This window comes from Trichomycterus rosablanca, chromosome 11 (genome assembly GCF_030014385.1).
Source record: "Trichomycterus rosablanca isolate fTriRos1 chromosome 11, fTriRos1.hap1, whole genome shotgun sequence".
Lineage (NCBI taxonomy): Eukaryota > Metazoa > Chordata > Actinopteri > Siluriformes > Trichomycteridae > Trichomycterus > Trichomycterus rosablanca.
In genome coordinates, this window is record NC_085998.1 from 20,954,106 (window position 1) to 20,979,764 (window position 25,659).

Genomic DNA, 25,659 nt, shown 5'->3' on the forward strand with positions numbered 1-25,659 from the left:
TCAGACATTCTGCTGTGCCCTTTTACATGCTGAATAGCAGTCGTTAACTAAGGCTACAGTATCTGCTGTTGATGAGCTGCTCCAACGTCTCTGCACGAACTTCACATAGGAAGAGCATGGACACTTCCAAGATGTCTCTGTCTTAGCAGAGCATCTGATACATGTGGACCAGGGTTTTGCAGGAAACATCCCCAAGCAAGTGGTCCAGATTAGCTTCCTGAATGCAGATCGGCTTGTTTGCGGTCGGCATTTCAGTGCATTTCAGAGCAACGATGGCTGCTTCTCTACACAAACTTGAGTTTGTACAATTACTCTTAAATGCATAAGCCTTTGGGTTTCTTTGAATCTCCTCAGTTCAGTTTCATCTCTGCCATAATGTGACTGAAGCAACAAGCACTTACTGTGACTTCTGTCCAACTAACCAACATCATGATGTAGTCACTGATGCAACAGACAACATAGCAGCCAGCCAGAGCGCAACATAAATCTAATATTATTAGTAATTGTAATCATTTTACATGTTTACATTTCATTTATGTCCACTTTATACTGCATGTTTGTAAATAAAGCTTAGTACTGAACACTTCTAACTGAAAATAATTAATATAAATACAGGAATACAGTAATATGCTTTCTATAGTAATATGTGTAATACGTTTAAATTATGCTTTGTGTAAATGGCAATTCTTTAAAAGTGTAATTTAACACTCAATATTATATAAAATACATTATATGAGTTACAATAATTTGTATAATAATTTGCTGGCTTGATCTATGCAACAGTGGAGAGGATATAAAAACAGAGTGTTGTGCAAAACTGATTTTGTTCATACTGCTCATTATGTGGTTTAACGAAAAATCCCAGTGTTTGTGTCGGATGTCATCACCTCCTAGATTTAGTTTTTTTGGTTAAGTTAAGCTCAGGCCTGTTTAACATCACTCTCACTCTCACACAGGATAAGAGGATAAAGTGGAACAAGTGTGGGTCCAGTGGAGTAATTCTGAAACATAAATGCTTACTTATGAATGGCTGTTCCAGGTCATTTTTTTGTGATTTAACACCAGCAATACTGTACAATATATTATATATGTATATTAATCATTAGTAATATAACCAATATGTTTAGAAACACATAATTACTCCTGATGGATGGTATGAGGCACAGGTTTGAGTGCAAATAAAGCCCTATTTAAATGACTAATGGACTAATGTCCTTATTACATAAGTATTACTTTCATTTGTAGTTTTTGTAATGTAATAGATTATCTATTTAAGAGTATTATTCAATGCTTCTCTTACCTTTTACCTCTTCTGTTCCTTGCCTATGTAAAGCCTACATACATTTGTTCATTTTGCTACTCTTTATCATGTCCAGCTTGTCAGGTCAAGCTAATCATTTTGTATTGAAGATAAATAAGATTTGTCTTTGTATAATTACAGCATAACCTGGGTATATGTACCATTTTTTTCTAGTTCAGTTGTTCTCAGCCTATTTTCTGCTAGTCTTTCAGTGTCCAAGACAACATCCTCCTACACAGGTTGAATTTTGTTAGTTTTTTGCTTTACTCTGCTAAAATGATGAAGAACGAGTTTTACACATGTTCGTGAACAGAAGCCACCGAGCCACCGTGCCACCCCATAGTTGATTTGTAACACACACCGACCCAGTTGTAGCCTAGTGGTTAAGGTACTGGAATAGTAATCGAAAGGTCGTTGGTTCCAGCCCCACCACTGACAGGTTGTCACTGTTGGGCCCCTGAGCAAGGCCCTTAATCCTTAGAAAATATGCTGTCACGGTACTGTAAGTCGCTTTGGATTAAAGCGTCTGCTAAATGCTGAAAATGTACATGTAATTTGTATAATCACAACACTAATTGGGCTTATATTTCATATTTGGGTATCATATACAGTTCATCATTTATATAGTAAAATATGTCCTGCTAACCCAAATGTGGGCCTATTACAATTGCATAGTGGTTAGCATTGTTTCCTGTTTATTTAATATGCTTTGTTTACTGGCATATTGTCTACAAGTTCAGCTCCTAAATGTTACCATCCTCATGCATGGTGGCAAGTTTTGTGAAATATAATTGAATCATGGGTTGTGTCCTGTCATAATAGCAACAGTGTTTAGTTGGTAAAACCATGCGATCAAAAGAAAATAGCCTTTTCTACTAAACTGCCCTGCAGTCCATAGCACATGGTTATTTTTACTGTAATAAAAGACTGAGTGAGTGCAGCGTTGCATGGATAAAAGATCTTAGAATACTCCTCAATAGAGAAAAACATCTTTTTGCTGACATCATGAACTTTATACAGTTTGACCAGGAGGATTAACTGTACATGCCCCTTGGTTAACCAGGACAAATTTCTTTGACATGTTAACAATGCAACTGGGGCCAGCCATGTGTGTGATGTGGAATATTGTCATAGGCGTTGGAGAGATTGGGGATGTGGAGGCTGCAATTGAGGCAGGTATAAATAGAAGCGCTGCCCTTATGTTCCTGCTGAGCAGAAGACAGGATAAGTGGCTGTGTCCTGTGGGAGCGATGATAGGAACACTACTCAAACAGCCACTCAGGACAAAGGGTGTTCTTACCAGTGACATGCACCCATGGGATGAAAGATAGGGGGGTGAGATGAGGGAGTGAATTAAGCTAGAGAGTTAATTGTGTTTAGTTTTTCCACCATACAAATTCATTTAAACATTTGCTTCTGTTTGTGAGTCCAGACTTGTGTGATTTGTATTGAGTTAATAGGAATTATGTTGACTACTATGTGAGCAGTTTTGTTGTGCTGAATTTGTGTTGTGTATGTCTAATTTTTATAATATAGTAACCTTGTCTAAATAATATCCTGCTTTAATGGTGTCTGAATATTGAAGTGGTCAATATTCCAGTATGGCAATATTCCACCTCACAAAAATATGCAGTAAAAATGGGTGCTAGTTAATTAAAAATAAAAAACATTTTGTGCTAGTTTTAGAAGTACTGCATTGTTTTATTTGTAGTTACAATCCATTACTGCTACTACCTATAATTAGGGCCCTACTAAAATTCACGGGAAAATGTGCTTAATTTCACGGACCTCGTTTTTAAAAAAAATCACAGATTTCACAGATGTGCCACATTTTACAGCAGTCGTTAAATTACACTCATAAATTAAATGATAGGGTAAATGGAAGCTACAATACACAGCACAGTCTACCTTAACGGTTAAATGTAAACCTAGAACATCCAGTGACCGTGCAAGACTTAATGTTTGGAAATTCTCGTCCGTATTTTGACAATCAAACCACCCACCCCCACCCCCCAAGCATTCACAAAATTGGTTGGGAGTTTTTTAAAACTCATTTACCTGAGGAGTGTTTTTAGCTGCTTTACACTTCAACATCTTGGACATTGTAACTAAGCAATTGCTAACTTAATTGCCGTATGGTTGCTAGGATTGCCTCATAGTACAAATTAACCAGTAAACTTAAGACACTAAACACAAACCTTAAATTTTGAACTTCACAGCAAATTGTGTATTAAACGAGAAAAGGCTTATTTTACGGTCTGTGACGTGATTTTTACAGCTGTGAATTAGGTAGGGCTTTACCTATAACATACTGCTTCAAACAGCTGTTTTGTTGTGTCAACTGAGGAATTTCTAACACAGTTAGCCTCATGCCATTCAAACCAATGGGATGAGGTGGCACAACGCGCTAGCATGTAAACTAACATCTCCCTCAGTGTACCGAAGACGGTTACATTCGCTGACAAGCCCAAATTTGCAAATAAATGAAACTTGTTCAAGTTTATAAAAATCAATGATAATTTATTTACTTTTGAAAATAACTGTTTTCTATTTTTTGTGAGAAAAGTTGTGCCGCACTGAATGCTGGGATTGCCTTCACCGCTAAGGGAGCATCGGAGGCTCCCTCATTATTCAGGCAAAATACTGTTCAAATTTAAGGTGCCTTACTACAGCCTCCTTCTCGGGAGCGTGCTTAGGATGACGTAAATTGCTGTCTGTGTAGAGAGCTCACTAGGTTTTCGAACACACCCAGTATATTGTCATACACTGCTAGAATCCTTGTAAAACCATCTGTGCCTAGTAAGCAGACTTCAGCTAACGCAAGCTTGTACTTATAATGTAGCTGGCTAGCACGTTAGATAGAAGAACAATGCTTTTAGCTAGCTAGCTAAGAGTAATATGGTAATCAAATTCCTACGTTTGTAGAAATGTTAGCACATCTTTCAGATTAAAGTAGGTTTGATTACTAGAGATCATATTAAAAGGCAGAAATTGGTTATTTTCCCTCACTTATTTAGTCACTTATCAGAAACGTCATAGGGATGTACATTTAAATACTATTATCAAGGTGTAAACACTAGATCCAGGGTGCACATCTATTGCATTTTTAAAATATGTTCATTAATGCCAGTACAACAGCTGATTTACTTTGGTTTTAAGTTTTCTGAAATGAATAAGACTGGACTATATTTGCAAGTTCTAGCAATCTAACATATGATTTGCTTAACAAAGGTAATAAACTTTTATTCTGTTGCCAGTTTAATGCAAAAAATAACAGTCAGATAACAGTCAAATCACACACTGTGTGGCTAACCGAGATACCATGAACTTAGTAGTCTAGTGTCCATTCTGTACTGCCGGCAAGTTCTTTTTATCTTGCCATGCTAAATTAACATGTTGCTTGAAGGGTTAATTACTAGACAGAGAACGTAGTCAGAATATAAACTGCTCGTGATTGCACCTAGAATAAAGCAATGCACTTCTGGGCTTGCAGGCTTGCATTGCACACATTGGCATTTGTATCTCAAAGCATAGACCTTGCAGTAAAGTCAAGCTAAAAAACAAAGCACATGTCATACAAATACAAATGTGTTAATAATAACATAAATGTGGTTGAGGATATTCATTGACAGTTTATACAAGAATGATTTGGAATATTAACATTGGCCTTACTGTGGATAAGAGCGGAGAATGTTTAGCTGATTTACAAAATGTAAGACCCAGAGATGATTAAACAATTCTTAATATAATAAAAATAACACAAGGACAAGAAGGGGACAAACTGTCACACTTTGTCACACTTGGTTAGGGCTCACATGTCCATTGTAATGGTGATCTACTCGAGCAGCGCCTCTGGTCTTCTTCTTTTACCACACACACTGACAGACAGACAAAAAAAGATTAATATTCACACATCAGTAAGTGACAGGCGCTTATTCTTTTTATGACAACTCAAGCAACACTGAGACAGAGCATTGCATAAGTTTAAACAGATTTGTTTTGATTCAGGAGCAGCGACAAATCGGAGTAATTGGCTCCGATCAGTACAGCTGAACACTAGTATGGCATGAGTGTCTGAAGTAATTGTGACACATCTTGAATTTTTTTTGCATTTAGCTTCTACTCTGACTAGGCAAAACATTATGACCACTGAGAGGTGAAGTGAATAACACTGATTATCTCTTTATCACGGCACCTATTAGTGGGTGGGATATATTAGGCATCAAGTGAACATTTTATCTCCAAAGTTGATGTGTTAGAAGCAGGAAAAATGGGCAAGCGTAAGGATTAGAGCGAGTTTGACAAGGGCCAAATTGTGATGGCTAGACGACTGGGTCAGAGTATCTCCAAAACTGCAGCTCTTGTGGGGTGTTCCTGATCTGCAGTGGTCAGTATCTATCAAAAGTGGTCCAAATAAGGAACAATGATAAACCGGTGACAGGGTCATGGGCGGCCAAGGCTCATTAATGCACGTGGGGAGCGAAGGCTGGTCCAACAGATGAGCTACTGTAGTTCAAATTGCTGAAGAAGTTAATGCTGGTTCTGATAGAAAGGTGTCAGAATACACAGTGCATCACAGTTTGTTGTGTATGGGGCAGCAAAAGGGGGACCAACTCAGTATGAGGAAGGTGGTCATAATGTTATTCCTGATTGGTGTATTCAGCAGTGTTTGCTGTCCATAAAATAAAGCCTGCAATTTTTTTTTTATTATTTTGTATTTTAAAATAAAAGTTAAAAATACAGTGTATCACAAAAGTGAGTACACCCCTCACATTTCTGCAAATATTTTATTATATCTTTTCATGGGACAACACTATAGACATGAAACTTGGATATAACTTAGAGTAGTCAGTGTACAACTTGTATAGCAGTGTAGATTTACTGTCTTCTGAAAATAACTCAACACACAGCCATTAATGTCTAAATGGCTGGCAACATAAGTGAGTACACCCCACAGTGAACATGTCCAAATTGTGCCCAAAGTGTCAATATTTTGTGTGACCACCATTATTATCCAGCACTGCCTTAACCCTCCTGGGCATGGAATTCACCAGAGCTGCACAGGTTGCTACTGGAATCCTCTTCCACTCCTCCATGATGACATCACGGAGCTGGGGGATGTTAGACACCTTGAACTCCTCCACCTTCCACTTGAGGATGCGCCACAGGTGCTCAATTGGGTTTAGTCCATCACCTTTACCTTCAGCTTCCTCAGCAAGGCAGTTGTCATCTTGGAGGTTGTGTTTGGGGTCGTTATCCTGTTGGAAAACTGCCATGAGACCCAGTTTTCGAAGGGAGGGGATCATGCTCTGTTTCAGAATGTCACAGTACATGTTGGAATTCATGTTTCCCTCAATGAACTGCAGCTCCCCAGTGCCAGCAACACTCATGCAGCCCAAGACCATGATGCTACCACCACCATGCTTGACTGTAGGCAAGATACAGTTGTCTTGGTACTTCTCACCAGGGCGCCGCCACACATGCTGGACACCATCTGAGCCAAACAAGTTTATCTTGGTCTCGTCAGACCACAGGGCATTCCAGTAATCCATGTTCTTGGACTGCTTGTCTTCAGCAAACTGTTTGCGGGCTTTCTTGTGCGTCAGCTTCCTTCTGGGATGACGACCATGCAGACCGAGTTGATGCAGTGTGCGGCGTATGGTCTGAGCACTGACAGGCTGACCTCCCACGTCTTCAACCTCTGCAGCAATGCTGGCAGCACTCATGTGTCTATTTTTTAAAGCCAACCTCTGGATATGACGCCGAACACGTGGACTCAACTTCTTTGGTCGACCGTGGCGAAGCCTGTTCCGAGTGGAACCTGTCCTGGAAAACCACTGTATGACCTTGGCCACCATGCTGTAGCTCAGTTTCAGGGTGTTAGCAATCTTCTTATAGCCCAGGCCATCTTTGTGGAGAGCAACAATTCTATTTCTCACATCCTCAGAGAGTTCTTTTCCATGAGGTGCCATGTTGAATATCCAGTGGCCAGTATGAGAGAATTGTACCCAAAACACCAAATTTAACAGCCCTGCTCCCCATTTACACCTGGGACCTTGACACATGACACAAGGGAGGGACAACGACCCATTTGGGCACAATTTGGACATGTTCACTGTGGGGTGTACTCACTTATGTTGCCAGCTATTTAGACATTAATGGCTGTGTGTTGAGTTATTTTCAGAAGACAGTAAATCTACACTGCTATACAAGCTGTACACTGACTACTCTAAGTTATATCCAAGTTTCATGTCTATAGTGTTGTCCCATGAAAAGTTATAATGAAATATTTGCAGAAATGTGAGGGGTGTACTCACTTTTGTGATACACTGTATTTAGCTACAAGCATTTTCTGGTCAGTGCCAACTCACAAGTAACTACAGCAGCGACTTCATACACACCCACAAGAGATGAACAGCGGGCAACATCAGTAAGCTGAGTTCTGCTAGTGTAAACAAATAGTGAGGAATATGAAAGTCTTCACACATTAACCAAACAGACTCTCAATCTAACATGAATCTATTTCAACTGTAATGTTATTTCCTTGCCTAAACATCACTTTTCTGAAAGGCTTCCTTTTTTATTCTGCCTGCCACGCATGTCTCTCTGGAGGCCCTGTCTGTTATCTGTTTCTTTAGTTTCCTGTAGGTCTCAGTCTTATGGGCTGTTAAATGCACGCTGGCTTGGTGGCCTCCATGCATGCATCGGCATTGTATAATTCCTTTCCCTCTGAAAAATAATAATGCCATTAAACAGATTTAGGATTACTTGAATACTTGGCCTGTAGTGGCTGTGGTGGTGCTGTTTTAATCCACACTTAAAGCACAAAAGCTCACAAATCTAGTGGTTATAATTAGAGATGGACCGATCGGGGTTTTTGGCATCGATTGCGATCTCCGATCTCCTTTCAGGGCAATCGGCCGATAGTCGATTTCGATGGGGGGGGGTTGACATGCAATTTTTAGCGCAAAATCAGCAGTAAATAATAAAGTAACCAAACAATTATTTTTTTCACCCACAGGAGACATATCTTATTAGTCTAACTGACCACACACACACACACAGGTTTAATGTTATCCAGTTTAGTCTGAAAAAACCTTAAAAAGAGCCTCACAGTGAAGATAAACCGAAAGCAACAGCGTGTGTGTGTTTCTTTAAAAAAACGCTTTGTTCACAGTGTCGCTTTAAATGATTCTGATTCAGGAGTCGAATGTGACGCGTAAGTTTCTCTCTCCGTGTTTACTGTTATTAATAAATGCTGTGGTTTTAAATAAACACCAGCTACTACAGAACATTTTGTGTGACTTTCTTACATTAAAAAGCTTCATTAAAAAGCTTAATTAAACCGCTATTACCACAGAGCGGTCACCGAGTCAGACTCGTTCCGTCTGTGGAGCTAAAAGTTCTGATTACCCTAAAAGTTTAGCAGATGATCCTGAACTAACGAATTTGGTAATGAATAAACTTTTGCCTCAGATTGGCTCTGTAACGTTTCTGTTCTCATTTACATCAAAAGCAAGAACCGCTTACGATTTACCAAAGTGAACCAGGAGTTTATATAACGTGCTGATAGAATCGACTCAGATATGACCGGGTTGAATTATCTTTTTAAAGTAAATATTTCAGTCAGCAAAATTGCATCGTATGTATGATGCACAACGTTAATGATGTTATTTTAGGTCGTGAAGAGCTTTCATGATGGTTTCTGTATGATGGTTGATGAATGGTGATGTGATGGTTCGTGTTTTGTAGCGCAAAATCTGGATCAATCCTTCATGTTAACTTAACATGATCTTTATATATCAAGTGATCGGATCGGCTACATTTGGGAAATATCGTCCGATCGTCGATAGCATATTTTGATTGAAAATCGGCCGATATCGATTTAAAGTCGATCGATCGTCCCATCTCTAGTTATAATTACATAATTACATAGCAATATTCAAAACGGATCCTGACCTTTTTTCATCAATTCATTTTTGTTAACCGCTTGTGCAACACTAGGCACAAAGCAGGAACACACTGGACAGGGTGCTGATCTATCGTAGGGCTTTGCCCATCCACCCAGACATAGCCCATCATGTCTGTATAAATACACAACTGGTTGATAACACTGCTGTGCCACCTGAGTGGCAGATGTTCAGCTACCGTATTTAAAGAAAATCTATTGTGGTTCTGTCTGAGTCTCACTGCTCTTTGGTTCATGTGCTTTTAATCAGGCTGTCACATGGTCTCTTTACCAAGCATTAGATTAAACATGGCTTTCTGACTGAATTGTGCTATTAATGGTCTGGCCAATTACCCGTTCTGTTCTGCCCACAATCTCGTCCTTTTCCTTCCTGGCTAAACTCTCATTAATTTACATTTACATTTACAATTTTCGACTTTTAGCAGACGCTTTTATCCAAAGCGACTTACAGTACAGTTACAGTATACAGTCTGAGCAATTGAGGGTTAAGGGCCTTGCTCAAGGGCCCAACAGCAGCAACCTGGCAACCTGTGAGGCTTGAACCAGCGACTTTCTGATTACTAGTCCAGGGCCTTAACCACTAGGCTACAGCTTGCTCATTAATAAATATAAAAAAGATAAAAGAAAGTGAATTATACTATCCGACCCTGCCCAACATCTTTCCCCCTTCAGTTTTCACACCACACAAGGCAGGTTCATACAGGAATCTGTATCACGTACAGAGAGTCACACACTGATCCCCCTTATCCCCTGTCTCATTGTGAAGGCACCATTGATCAGCCAGCATGGGTCGTAATCGCAGCAGTTATAAGCAATCTCCTTCTGCAATTCCAACCTAAGGACAAGCTAATCATTAGTCTGTATAGGCACCCGGCTTGCCAGTAGTAAACTAAGATTTAGCTCTGGTGTGTTTGCGTGTTTTACCGCTGAGCCACTAGATGCCTAATGCAGCCCTACACCTGACTGCAAAATAAACTATGACATAGCTTTGGTTAAACTGTATCATATCAAAATCTCAGTCAGTACTCGGTTAAAATAAGCACGTTCAAAATGATAATTTTCTTGTTACAATGTAAAGAACCACCACTTGAGCGGTGAAAATAATGTCAGTTTAAACAAGAACTCTTAAGTAAAGTTGCTTGTATAATTTAATTGGATCTAAACTTGAATTGCTGCTTGGTTTAAAGTCGGTAAACATTTTGCTCCAAAAAATACCTTTCTTATCACAAAGTTGCTGTAGATTGCAGTGATACTTTTATTTCTGACACATTTTGAACCAGTTTTGCAAGGCTGGGGAAGGTTGAGAGGATCAGGGTCTGAATGTCACCTGTAAACAAATGATAATGGGTGTGTTCATAGAAATTTGGGCTGTAAATATAGAGGCATGTGTTGTGGCCCTCATAGGAAGTTCTCACATATGCAGCAGTAATGGTCATTCATTACAAGTCAGTAAACATGTATGCCTCTTGTCCTCAGGCAGGAGCTTAGTGCTAAATATGCAGTATGTTCACTGTACATACTGTGTATTACATCATATACCATAGGTCTAGGGAAGCCTATCTCTCACCGTGTCTGTGTTGGCCTACATTACTGTATTGTAATAAATGCTGTACAGCACTGGAGTACTTGTGTACGACATATGATCAGCATTGTTAGGGTTTTTTGCATTCACTGTGGTTTGTCAAGGAAGGATTGTGTTGAGTGTTTTGGTTTTGTAGTGGACTGGCAAGCATTCTAGATGCGGTAGATGTGCACACATGTATGTGTTATGTGTAAGTTCACACTACACAACTTAATCTTTTGTAATCGGGAGTCTTTTAAGATATTGTGTTTTTTACTCTATTGATCAGTGATAGGGGGTCACACACTGCACAATCTACATCCTGGAGGAATGGCAGATGTGTCTGTCTGGTCTCCCAAACTACGTTTTGTCACGAAATCACATGCGAGAAATGTCAAGGGGTTTAATGAAACCATCTTCAAAAATGCACGTTTACAAGAATCAAGCGATCAAAGTTGTTTGTGCTCCGATATACAGATGAATCTGGGTGAATCCCGGCCAGCAGGAATTGCCTGTTCTGATATTCGAGCCCTCAGTGAACGCCACTTTGCCTCCGAGCTGGCACATCTGGCGGAGACCTGGGCAAATATTGTGTAATGTGAACTAAGCATTAGTTGCCAATTCAGTACTTACTGTCTGACGTATCTTCTGATCCACTGACGGATGCGTACAGACAGCTCTGTAACTAAGTGCATTTTTATACTGTCCTTTAGAAATGTGTATAGTCTTTTTTATTTTTTGTTAAACACTATTTAACAATCTCTAAATGATTTGGCTTCACAACTTGAAGAATTTAATGAAACATAATGCTTTCATTAAATTAAATTAATGTCTTATATATGGCAGAGTGTATTGACACAACGAGTAGTTAGCCACACAGGAACACTGGTCATGGCGACATGGGTTTGATTCTTGCCTCTGTCAGCATTGGTTTCTTTTGAGCACTTCAGTTTACTCCAACCTCTCAAAAACATGCAGATGGTGGAGTCACTACTGCCCTAGATGTCAGTTAGTGAGTATGTGTCTTTTGTTTTGCAATGAATTGGCTCTGGCCAATGTGTATTCCCTGGTCGTGCATCCAGTGCTTAACAGTTAGGACCCAATGTGACCCTGACTGATGAAGCCCTTTAGTGAAAATGACTAATAATGTGTATTAAAGTGCTTCTTTTGCTGTTCCAAGCGTTCAGGTGAAATCATTCAGCCAAGGCTGCAGACTAATATACAAACATGATGAATTGTTATAAGTTGGAATTGCTTAATCCATTCCTGAAAGCATTTTTAGGAATACATTCTGACTAATCTGCTGATGAAAGCTTTTAAATCCTGGCGTTTGTGAAACTTAAATTAGAAAGTAATCTGTAAGGTCTGACTGATCGCTTTATTCTACGTCATGCTCTGTACAAACACACTAAACTAACGGTCTGAATGAACTTTAGTCCAGAACAAAGTATGTGTGAGAAAACTGGTACAAACATACCACAGATCATATGGCAGGCACGATATATATTTGTGTGCTTTTTATAGCACTAAAATATTATCTTAACATTGCACACATGATTCTAAAACACACAACTGCTCAAGATCTTTTAAAATGAATGCTGTTTAAAGAAAATGTGGGTGAGATCTGGTACTGTGTAGTAGCTTAACAGCACTTGAACCACCATGAACTCCTATTTAGGTATTTGGGAGGTTCAAAAAAACAACATGCAAGTAAGAATTTAATAGCACTTTTGTGCATGTGCCAAAAAAAGAACCTTGACTCGGTTAGGTTAGCCGGTCTATCATGGCAGTGCCACACTAACTTTTAAGTAAGATAGAGAAATAAATGAAAGGCGGCAAATCAAAGATAAAAAAGTAATGCTAAGCTGCAAACTGTTAGTGTTGCAGTAATTAACCGCCATTGAATATGATTTTTCCCACCTTAATGATTAATTAAAAAAATAATCTGGAGATGGTTTAGTGCCCCATATTTACACAGGAAGTCACAAATTTACTCAGGCGACATGTTACGGAGCCACTGCTTGCATTCTTTAATTAAAAAAAAACTAGGTTAGGGGAGCTCCAACCCCCACTTAGTAAAAAGGCTTCTGATGTTAGGAAAGCCCAGGCCCTTTTTATTATATAAAGATATAGCCATCATTAAATAATGGCACACTTATTAAATCAGAGAGCATTACAGATAGTGAGTAAGAGTAAAGGAACATGACATATAATGCAATTTAAATACACTGTGGGGCTGTTTAAACACACCCAGCTGATACTGGCGAGGTGCAGCAGGTCTTTCAGATGCTCAGTAGGTTTTGGTGTGTGTTATTATAAGAAATCACAGCAGAGGATGACATTGAACATCACATTCACAGCACTGTCTCTTTCCATTTACCTTCAATTTTCTTAAATCTTCTCTCAATACTAGAAAGCTTTGGCAATAACAACCTTTCCACCTGATTTATTTTGTGAATTGCTTGTGACCAGAAATGCCCACACAAATGTGCAGAAATGTTGTGCCCCTGTCCAAGGTTAATGCCCCTTTCCTCATCTGATGTTATAGTTATACTGTTATAGCTCTGTTATCTCAGCTCTTTTTATTCATGCGAATATTAGCAGTAGAATAGCAGCACACATTTGCACCACCATATTCAAGCCTACATATTCCTCTTCGATTTTTTTCATTCTTATACGTATTTATATATATATATATATTAGTATTTATATATATTAGTATTGATATATATTAGTTATAAGCTATACTATTATTTTCTATATTATCATTATCTGTATATTACCACTATTATACTGATTTATACCTGTATCTGATATTTAATATCTTTAATATTTAATGTTTATCCCTATATATAACTTTATATATAAAATAATGCGTTATTGCTGCTATTGTATATACTTATACCTATAACCGATATATTGTATACATTTATACCCATAACAATATCTTTATGTCTATATTTATACTTATATATCTCTTATTATTATGCTAGATGCGCAATTTGCACATACCTTTTTGCATACTGTATATTGTATATTGTATATACACCGATCAGGCATAACATTATGATCACCTACCTAATATTGTGTTGGCCCTAGGGCTGTCGCGCTAACCGCAATTTTGAAATATCGCGGTATAGACCAGCCAACCGCAGGGCATGCCAAGCAACTGCCACACCGCGATATTCACGTTTTTTTTGTTGTTGTTGTTGTTGCAGGGTCCATCTTGTTTTTCGCTTACAATCGGGCATAATAAATGTTAAATAAATTCATAATGAAAAAGAGCTAAGTGCGTCATTTTCCTGCAAACTGTTCACATGCGTTGCTGCTGAGTGTCAGGCTTTGTGTTTTAAGATGGAAACACTAGACGGTTTTCCATCCACCAACTTTTTGCGAATTTTGAAAACTGCGCATTAAAACACCTGGATGGAAAAGCTAAAAATTCGACCCAAATATCGCAAAAAAAAGTTTTCACGCTTGAACGAGGTGGAAAAGTTAGAATATCGCATCGCCGAAATGCGAAAAAAGGGGATGGAAACGGGTTTTGCGAATAAACGATGAAGTTTCAAGCTCTAAGTCACACACACACGCATATATATATATATATATATTTTAAAACTGAATCACTGTCAACGTGTGTAGTGTACCTGAAAAGGTGTGATGTTTTAATAACTGCTGCGTTATGTGCGCTGCTGAGAAAGCCAACACATACATCACGAAGCAACAACTGGTCATCCACAAGTGCCTGCAAAACAATCAATGGCCATCCCTTCTATGTACATAGCCCCTGTACCCGACTGCTGGAGGGAGGATTGGAATGTGTGTACCATCCAGTGCAGTGTACACCTGTGGTATATGATGCGCTGCGTAATTAGGGCCAGTGATAGCTTAGTGGTTAAGGTACTGGACTAGTAAACAGAAGGTTGCTGGTTCAAGCCCCGCCACCACCAAGTTGCCACTGTTGGGTCCCTGAGCAAGACCCTTAACCCTCAATTGCTCATTGTGTAAGTCGCTTTGGATAAAAGCGTCTGCTAAATGCTGAAAATGTAAATGTAATTACGCGGTGCTATTTCTTCTGCCTCCTGCGCATTTGGTAATACGACGTAATGTTTAATTGGTTTTGATGTTATTGCTTGGCATACAGCGTATACACTATGGTGAACTGTTGTTACGCTCACGCCGAACGTCTCGCCCACTACTACTTGTATAAGGCAATAGCAATCCTCTTTTCAGTTGGCACGGGTGGCCGGTGACTGTAAACTTTTGGCTCTACAGATGACCCGATCATAGCTCATCAAAGGCTGATTTTGACATTCTGAAATTCTTGATCCAAAGCTCGTTTGAAAAATGGTTCTGCACGATGTGCTCCCAAAATTGTTTAGTGCGTTTTACGTTCCCAGATGCGAGGTGAACGTCGCCGTGGCACGGAGATTTGAGCCCACATTAGACGGGCCATTGCTCGTTCTGCCCGACGTCTCTCACGTCATGTAAAGGTTTTTTCACATAACTGTAGTTGATGGAAACGCAACATTTTCCGCTTTTTTTTCTGCCGATATTTCATAAATGCGCTTTACACTTGCGAAATGTTTGGATGGAAACGGTTAATGGCAACAGGAATTACAGGCAAGTTTATTAATGATCAAATTGAGTTCACACTCAATAAAATACTTGTAATTTAGACTATATTCAAACCTTAAAAAAGCCTTGGCGAACTAAAACACTTAATGACGGTTAATATGGCATTGCAGCCTGCAAATATTCTCTTGCTGGCTTGCTGAAATGATTTAAATGTATTTTTTCGTTGAATAAAAATGTATTGAAACGAATAATAACTTAAAATGTAGTATTATTTTATATATTATATTGTTATGTTAATTATACCTACTAAATAGATGGTTAATAGTGACGCGACAACCAGGCTAGATTTGCTTTGATCTGTAAAGTCGCATGCAGGATCAGTACACGTGTGAATTAGTGTAACATCGGTAACGCCGGGAACATCTCTACCCCACTCAGATCCTCTCTAAACCACATCAGATGAACGTGTTGGTTCTTCTAGCGCGCATGATAACGCAGGTTTAAACTCTTACAGACTTTATTCTTTATTCTATTTTTTTTACCATATTTTGATTAGATGTGCATTTAAAATATTTAGCCTAAACACTTTTTTTTCGTTTCACAGTGTATTTCTAGCCTAGGCTAGAAGCTTAATTTAAACCTTTTTTAATAGAGAAAAGACGCACATCCCTGCTCTGTTCTGTATTTAACAATAAACACACATTTGATTGGTCTTAAAGCTGTCTCATCTTTGTCATTATAAAGCAATAATATACGGAATCATAGCCTAACAATTAAGCTTGTTTATATACAGTGTATCACAAAAGTGAGTACACCCCTCACATTTCTGCAAATATTTTATTATATCTTTTCATGGGACAACACTATAGACATGAAACTTGGATATAACTTAGAGTAGTCAGTGTACAACTTGTATAGCAGTGTAGATTTACTGTCTTCTGAAAATAACTCAACACACAGCCATTAATGTCTAAATAGCTGGCAACATAAGTGAGTACACCCCACAGTGAACATGTCCTAATTGTGCCCAAATGTGTCGTTGTCCCTCCCTGGTGTCATGTGTCAAGGTCCCAGGTGTAAATGGGGAGCAGGGCTGTTAAATTTGGTGTTTTGGGTACAATTCTCTCATACTGGCCACTGGATATTCAACATGGCACCTCATGGCAAAGAACTCTCTGAGGATGTGAGAAATAGAATTGTTGCTCTCCACAAAGATGGCCTGGGCTATAAGAAGATTGCTAACACCCTGAAACTGAGCTACAGCATGGTGGCCAAGGTCATACAGCGGTTTTCCAGGACAGGTTCCACTCGGAACAGGCTTCGCCAGGGTCGACCAAAGAAGTTGAGTCCACGTGTTCGGCGTCATATCCAGAGGTTGGCTTTAAAAAATAGACACATGAGTGCTGCCAGCATTGCTGCAGAGGTTGAAGACGTGGGAGGTCAGCCTGTCAGTGCTCAGACCATACGCCGCACACTGCATCAACTCGGTCTGCATGGTCGTCATCCCAGAAGGAAGCTGACGCACAAGAAAGCCCGCAAACAGTTTGCTGAAGACAAGCAGTCCAAGAACATGGATTACTAGAATGCCCTGTGGTCTGACGAGACCAAGATAAACTTGTTTGGCTCAGATGGTGTCCAGCATGTGTGGCGGCGCCCTGGTGAGAAGTACCAAGACAACTGTATCTTGCCTACAGTCAAGCATGGTGGTGGTAGCATCATGGTCTTGGGCTGCATGAGTGTTGCTGGCACTGGGGAGCTGCAGTTCATTGAGGGAAACATGAATTCCAACATGTACTGTGACATTCTGAAACAGAGCATGATCCCCTCCCTTCGAAAACTGGGCCTGATGGCAGTTTTCCAACAGGATAACGACCCCAAACACAACCTCCAAGATGACAACTGCCTTGCTGAGGAAGCTGAAGGTAAAGGTGATGGACTAAACCCAATTGAGCACCTGTGGCGCATCCTCAAGTGGAAGGTGGAGGAGTTCAAGGTGTCTAACATCCACCAGCTCCGTGATGTCAACATGGAGGAGTGAAAGAGGATTCCAGTAGCGACCTGTGCAGCTCTGGTGAATTCCATGCCCAGGAGGGTTAAGGCAGTGCTGGATAATAATGGTGGTCACACAAAATATTGACACTTTTGGGCACAATTTGGACATGTTCACTGTGGGGTGTACTCACTTATGTTGCCAGCCATTTAGACATTAATGGCTGTGTGTTGAGTTATTTTCAGAAGACAGTAAATCTACACTGCTATACAAGCTGTACACTGACTACTCTAAGTTATATCCAAGTTTTATTTCTATAGTGTTGTCCCATGAAAAGATATAATAAAATATTTGCAGAAATGTGAGGGGTGTACTTACTTTTGTGATACACTGTAGCTCTAAAATCCAGATAAATTAAGTCATTTTCAAAAAAAAATATTAAGACAGGCTGAATATCGCAAGGGGAAATTCTTTCACCGCGACAGCCCTAGTTGGCCCCCCTTTTGCTGCCCCATATGCAACAAACTGCGATGCTCTGTGTATTCTGACACCTTTCTATTAGAGCAATTTCAGCTACAGTAGCTCGTCTGTTGGATCGGACCACACTGGCCAGCCTTCACTCACCACGTGCATCAATGAGCCTTGTCCGCCCATGACCCTGTCACCGGTTTATCACTGTTCCTTCCATGGACCACTTTTGATAGATACTGACCACTGCAGACCGGGAACACCCCACAAGAGCTGCAGTTTTGGAGATACTCTGATCCAGTCGTCTAGCCATCACAATTTGGCCCTTGTTAGACTCGCTCAAATCCTCACGCTTGCCCATTTTTCCTGCTTCTAACACATCAACTTTGGAGATAAAATGTTCGCTTGATGCCTAATATATCCCACCCACTAACAGGTGCCGTGATGAAGAGATAATCAGTGTTATTCACTTCACCTCTCAGTGGTCATAATGTTATGCATAGTCGGTGTATGCACGTTGTATATTCGCTACACTCTATTTATTTTATGCAAATTTATACCAGCATGTTTGTGATTGCAAAGCTTTAAACCCACTGAGCAGCCAAACCAATTACATTATTATGTCCAAAAGCTATACAAGATATTAAATAGCAACACACACACAATTAACCCAACTTAGGAATTGTTACGGACTTGATATGTATGAACATGTATGCTACTTAGCATGGTTAATAAAGAACCACTGATCCCAAATTCCACATATCAGTTTCCTAGAAACCAACTGGTAAAAGTGGTGAGAAATCAATAAGCATTGATTTTTTTTTTTTTAATTCCCTGTGATTGTGTGTGCAGGATTATTCATGAGGACGGCTTCTCTGGAGATGACGTGAAGCAGTACAAGCCCGTGGTGTACAGCAACACCATCCAGTCTTTGGCCGCCATCGTTCGTGCCATGGATACACTTGGCCTGGAGTATGGGGACAAGGAGCGCAAAGTAAGTGGGCTAGTTCTTACACACATGCACAAAAAACTCAAACTCAAACTTACCTACACATTATTAAAATATTTGCAGTGCATAACTGGGAGGAACACATCACTCTCTGGATGCTTGGAATTGGCAAAATATATGTTAATTTAGTAGGCATCTAACATGGCTAGCAACAGCAGTTTTCTACCCCTGTTCAGCTTTTCCTGCTGTGCAGTATTATTCCTGACATGTGAATGCAGCACACTGAGGGTCTGTCCGAAAACCTAGTGAGCTGCCTTGCTGCCTACTGCCCACCTAGGCCGCTGCCTAAGAAGAAAGGATTCTAATAAAACATCAGATTTATAAGGCAGGTTTCAGACGCACTACTCAGACAGCGATTACGATACTGCAGTTTTCGCTTACTAAACCAATGGGCTGAGGCGGCACAACCCGCTAGCATCTCCCTCTCTGTATCGAAAACGGTTAAACCGTCACTGACGAGCCCAAATTTGCTTGTACATCTTTATACAAATTAAAAATCGATGAGAATTTATTTACATTTACAGCTCATCGATGCAGAGACCCAGGTTTGAGTCTCCGCAGTGCCACCAGCCTGGTTGGGTGCTGGACAGACGATAAGCCTTGTCTGAGGGAGGAAAGCGGAGATTTCAAATCACCACTTTGGGTGGCATGGTGGCTCGGTGGGTAGCACTGTCGCCTCACAGCAAAAAGGTTCTGGGTTCGATTCCTAGGTGAAGCTGTCCAGGTCGAATCCAGGTTGATTCGCCAGCTGAATGGCCAGGGTCCTTTCTGTGTGGAGTTTGCATGTTCTCCCTGTGTCTGTGTAGGTTTCCTCCGGGAGCTCTGGTTTCCTCCCACAGTTCAAAGGCATGCAAGTGAGGTGAATTGGAGATACAAAATTGTCAGTGACTGTGTATGTTAAAAAAAAAATCACCACTTTGGCACTGTAACAGCAACGCCTACGGTCCCAATACCAGATTTGGCACGCCAGATGCCCTGGCACTAAGTGCTAAATGACATGTGCACCTCCCAATGACTAGGCTATTTTGGCCTTCCCCCTGCCTCAGATATTAACCAACCATGACCATGCAGATGCCCGATCTCAGATCTCACTACCCAGGCTGGCGTACTTTTATCCCTGTGCCACTTGAGTGCTCTTAACTTGATAATCTACTATAAGATGTTATAGTAGATTAAGCATAAGATGTTTACGCTAGCATTGGATAAAATGTGTGCCTGCGTCTTTAAAAAAAGTGCATTGCGTAGAGGGAGTTGTGGTTTGTGTCGTTATGCTAGCTTGAGTAGAGCAGTGTGTGCACATTTGAGATGAAGACGGAAGCAGAACAAACTGTTTCGTTTTTGGCCATTTTTAATTCCTTAAGTCGAAACTGCAGCTACTAAAGAACTGCAGTAAACGAGTAAATAATGTCAGAGGGGTAAAAGAGATAAGCAAACACTTTTTAAAACAGCAAATTTGTCTGTGTCCAAAATGCAGCAGGCTTCTTTCTAAAGAGTTAAACAGAACAGAGACCACAGCATTGGCAGTGTACTATTTGAGCATACTGTGTAGTGCACTAATATGCTTTTTGGGAACCAGCCTGAGCAACAGAAGGAGGAGATGCTGGGTCCTGGTTGCCACAAGTGAAGCCAAAAACTGATAATTCATATATTGATTTTTGGTGTGTATTTATTTGCTGTTGCATCATGGTGTGTGAAGCTTGACAGCAGCAGACAGTAGAAGACAGCACTGGTTTACTCCCAACAGTTTAAATCCATCACAGAATGCTTTCATCCACATTTAGAGTCAAAGTAGAACTCACTTTGTTGCATTCATTTTTTTGTCCATATACACTCACTATATGGCCGAAAGTATGTAAACACTCTTAGTAATGAGTGAGTTTAGATATTTCAGGCACAGCTGCTGCTAACAGGTGCATTAAATCAGTTAAAACAATCAAAACAATTGTATGTTGCCTTGTGGCACCAGTTTGGGCAAGGTCTTTTCCTGTTCTAGCATGACTATGCTCCCTGTGCCCTAACTTATATCAACTCACTCACTTACTCACTTTCTTAACCACTTATCCAACTAGAGCGGGGGGTGCTGGAGCCTATCCCAGCTTTTCAATGGGCGCAAGACACACAGTAAAACCCTGGACGGGGCGCCAGACACACATACACACACACACACACACACACACACTCACCCATTCACCTATAGGGCAATTCAGTGTCTCCAATTAACCTGACTGCATGTTTTTGGACTGTGGGAGGAAACCATAGCTCCTGGAGGAAACCCACACAGACACAGGGAGAACATGCAAACTCCGCCCAGACACCCGAATCGCCCCGTCTGGGGATCGAACCCAGGACCTTCTTGCTGTGAGGCGACAGTGCTACCCACCGAGCCACTGTGCCGCCAACTTGTATCAACTTAGGTTGTTAACTTAGTGGTGCCAAAAATGAATGTCATCATTATTTAACTTTGTGCCATGTTTCTTAATTTCTTGCTGTTGACATCGATGTGTACATACGAGGGTTCTTCAAGAAGTTCCCGCACTTATTATCCTATTTATTAAGAATTTCAAAAACAAATGACTTTTCTACATATTTTTTCCAGCGTCATACAAACTTTTTAATGCTATCAGCAAAAAATGTTTTTGGTTGAGCGTGTAGCCACTGATGTACCACTGCTTTCACATCATCATATCATGAAAATCTCCTGTCCCTTAAAGCTTCTTTGAGCGGTCCAAAAAGGTGGAAATCAGATGGCGCTAAATCCGGACTATAAGCTCTCTCTCAGTCTCTTAGACACGACCAATTACTACTCCTCCCACCCTCACCAAACCTCCCACCCTTTCCAACCAAAATATAAAAGTGCGGAAACTTTTTGAAGATCCCTCGTATAAACAGGTCTAGTTAAACTGCATGCATTAGATGCATTAGACAATTGAAAAAAAAAATTCAAAGCTTGCACCTTATTTGTCAGGATGGTCAGATGTAGTCCAAGAACCAGCAAATCATCCTACTTTATTTAAGAAGCTGCTGGAATGTGGAGATACGGTTCACAATCAAGCCAGCTTTACATTGACTTTAAAGTTGCAGTACAAGATAGAAGCCCTTGCTCCAAACTCAACACCTTAAAGCTAGCCTGAAGTTACTGTTAGATCATAGAATGAAGACTGAAGCAAGGTCCTGTTCTAGCATGACTATGTACCAACGAGGTCAACAAATATGAGGTTTAAAAAATTTGTTAGAGAATGAACACAATCTACACAGAGCCATAACATTTAACACCATTGGTCCAGTCGGAACATCACGTGTGAGCCCAGCCTTCTCCCTTCAGTGCCTGACTTTAATTATACTGTTTTCACTAAACGGCAACTTACTGAATTATAGATATTCCCCAAAATTCTGTTAATAGTCTTTTAGAAAAGTAGTGACTGTATAGAAACGATGTCTATTACAGCTGTAAATAGGGAGCAACTCCATATTAATGCCCATGGTATTGAATTGATGATGTTAAAACAAACTCATGGTCAGGTGACCGCATATGTGTGTGTTGATCAGTGTGGTTTTCTAATGTGGCTCATTGACGTAACTGAATAGTCGTGTTATAGCCAATATTTGCTTGCTGTTTGCATACCACATCTAATGAAGTCAAATGAACAAGGTTCAAAGGTTACAAGCTGATTTGTGGTCTACTGCATTCAACGCTGATTAAAGCAGCTGTGTGCAGGACTCACAAGCCTAGGATTCCTTTTTTGTAGAGCTATGCTGCTATCTGAGTGACGTGGTAAGCTTTGTCTGATCTGTGCAGGAGGAGGTAATTTATTTTAATAAAAAATGTATCAAAAGTATTTTGTGGCTCAGAAAAGACTAAAAGAAAAGGCTTTATTCATTCATTTCCAGATTGTTCTACCTTTTCGTTTGCTGAGCCGGTGAAACTGGGATGGACTCCAGAGCTCTGAACCCTCCACAGTGAGGTGACAGATAGCTGCGTGTGTGTGTCACTGACATGCCAGGTGGCGGAATGCAATAGGATGTGAGTGAGTGTGAAATCACACAGCCATGAGCATTTGAAAATGGCAAGACATCACTGTTATCAGTGAAAGAGTACAATGCCAACAGGCGGGTTAGGCGTGCTGTGTGGATTTGATATTTTCCCTTGATATGTGCTGAGTTTCAGCTCATGGGATTAACATAGACGTTTGGATCTATGTGAAACTTAAAGCTAGGAGTAATCATTTACATAGAATGCCTTTATTTGTCATATATACAGTATATATATATATATACAGTATATATATGTAGATGTACGCAGTGATGGCATAGTTACCTTGAAAAAGTAATCTGATTACTGATTACTGATTACTCCTTTAAAAAGTAACTTAGTTACTTTATGGATTACTTGATTTTAAAAGTAACTAAGTTAGATTACAAGTTACTTTATTAGTTATATAATGCGGAATATTTCAAAGATATTCCTTTACAATACTTTATCATTTGGCTGCCAACTTGTTTGTACTGATGAGACTCAATTGAATCCCAGAACATGCTAGTGTGAATGCATGGAAAACAAATTTTAATTTTCTTTCAAGAATATGATACAGACTGACCAACACTATTACACTAAATCAGCATTGAAAATTGACTTTACTTTTAATAGCCTTCTACAATGCTGGAGCTTCTTAAAACTGAATATTTTCTTTTAAATAGAAGTGTTATTTACCTGCTATTAAATTGTTTTCCAACAAAATCCGCCCAATTTGGCGGATAATCGCCCAATCTGGCAACACTGGAATGCGCAGAGCCAGCTGGCGCTTTTACTCGTAGCGCGCCACGAATACTACTAAATAGTACTACTGTACTTCTGTAATTGTGTTGGTGGTTGACATTTATGTTGAGTGTATTACTGCACTGTTTTGGTGAAGAACTACTCATCTGAGGTGCGCTGCTCCTGCCTGCAGAAATGCTTCCGCAAAAAAATTGCCGGCAAAGCGGTGGTGGGGGGGCCAGAGGGGTGGCCGAAGATTACTTTATGGTGGCCATGGCAACACTGGTCACCCCCTGGCTCCGCCCCTGCCAAGAAGAAAGTAGTAACGCACAGTAACTTGGATAAGTAACTTTAATCTGATTACTGGATTGGAAATAGTAACGCGTTAGATTACTCGTTACTAAAAAATGTGGTCAGATTAGAGTTACAGACCATCAGTGGATGTACGGTACAACAAAATTCTTTCTTCACAGAAAGAGGCTCCTAACCTGCTCCAGGGGCGCCGTACAATGGCTGACGCAAGGAGCCTTGCTCAAGGACCCAATAGTGGCTGCATGGCAAAGCTGGGATTCAAGTGTGTGTAAACTTCAGCTATGCACTGATTAGTCTAAAGTGTGCCAAGTGGGGCTTTTGGCTGTGGTGCCCAGTTGTCTTTAATCAGGTGTGAAACTTTAACTGGAGCATTTGCCAATGTAGCCCTGATAACATCTCTCTACCCCCAGGGCTCTTTTCACTTTTCACTGCTCGTTCTCACTTCTTTTCTCTTATTTTTTGGTTACATATCTACTCCATTTAATATTAGCCTTAGTATTGCAACAAATATTTAAAACATTTATCGTTATATCAGGGTTTATTTATTTATTTTGTTTAAGAAAACATATTTAGAGGAATTAGTTAAAGATGGGAGGGCCTGACTTGCAATCTCCGTTGGGCAGTGGGGTTGAGGTGGCCCAACCATGCCTTTATGGACCTTGCTTTGTGTACTGGAGCACAGTCATGATTCCCCTTGGTAACAACACACACTAACACACCACCACAATGTCAGTGTCACTGCAGTGCTGAGAATGATCCACCACCCAAATAATACCTGCTCTTTGGTGGTCCTGTGGGGGTCCTGACCATTGAAGAACAGCATGAAAGGGGGCTAACAAAGCATATATAATGTCATACTAAGTAAATGAGTTACAATGTTAATGCACGTTATCTTGGACCAACTCAAACATAAATGTTTTCATTTCATTTTAATCAACCTTTTTATCTTGATCAGGGTCGCGGTGGGTCAGTTTCAACCGGGAAATGTGAGAGAGGAATAGTATGAACAGGGCACCAATCCTTCACAGGACTGATTTAAAAGCTCAGTTAATTTATGTAAATTCATATATTCATAATAGCGCAATATTTTGTGCATTTATTAAGACATGCTACACTAGCACACCAAGGCTGAAGTTGCTGGAAGTGGATATACCAGGCTGGCGTGGGCGAAGGGCTCTGTGCCCAGTGCCTGGCATGCTGGGAACTCCAGATGGGTTTTGCCGCTTTAGTTCTCTAGTCCCTTTAATGACTGGTGCCAGTGCACGGGTCTAATTTCTCCCCAGTGTTCCATCTGTGGATGACTGGACAGTTTGCTGAATGCAAATTGGATGCAAACGAGTATTAAAATAAATCAGAAATCATACTGCTGTTTAAAGATTTACCCGATCGTGGGTAACACTGGGTGGCAGATAATGAGCAAGAAAAGCAAGTGAATGACTGTGCTGTGTTTGCTGATTTGCCTCTCAAGAATTTTAATCAGTAATTGTTGCTTTTTCTCATCATAAAGGATTAAGAAAATAATAAACCATCAATTTGCAAAAAAAAAAAAAAAGTGTTTAGCTGTAATGTTTGTTCTTATTGTGCTTGTGTGTGCATTTTTTTGGGGTGTGAAAAAATGAAAAATAATAATTAACAGTAACAGTGCCAAGCTGTTTGTGAGCGGGGAGCATAAACATACGGGGTCTGTCCCAAAAACCCAGTCCCCTTAGCCTCAGGCCA

At 40.1% G+C, this 25,659-nt stretch overlaps 1 protein-coding gene across 4 annotated transcripts in view; it reads left to right on the top strand.

Moving 5' to 3' along the window:
* Positions 1–25,659, top strand: part of gnao1a (guanine nucleotide binding protein (G protein), alpha activating activity polypeptide O, a) — a 162,090-nt gene that overhangs the window by 18,703 nt on the left and 117,728 nt on the right. For all 4 annotated transcript variants that reach the window (XM_063005288.1, XM_063005290.1, XM_063005289.1 and 1 more), the window contains exon 3: positions 18,719–18,860. In XM_063005288.1, the coding sequence (XP_062861358.1) occupies positions 18,719–18,860 (142 nt within the window). The remainder of the gene's footprint in view (positions 1–18,718; positions 18,861–25,659) is intronic.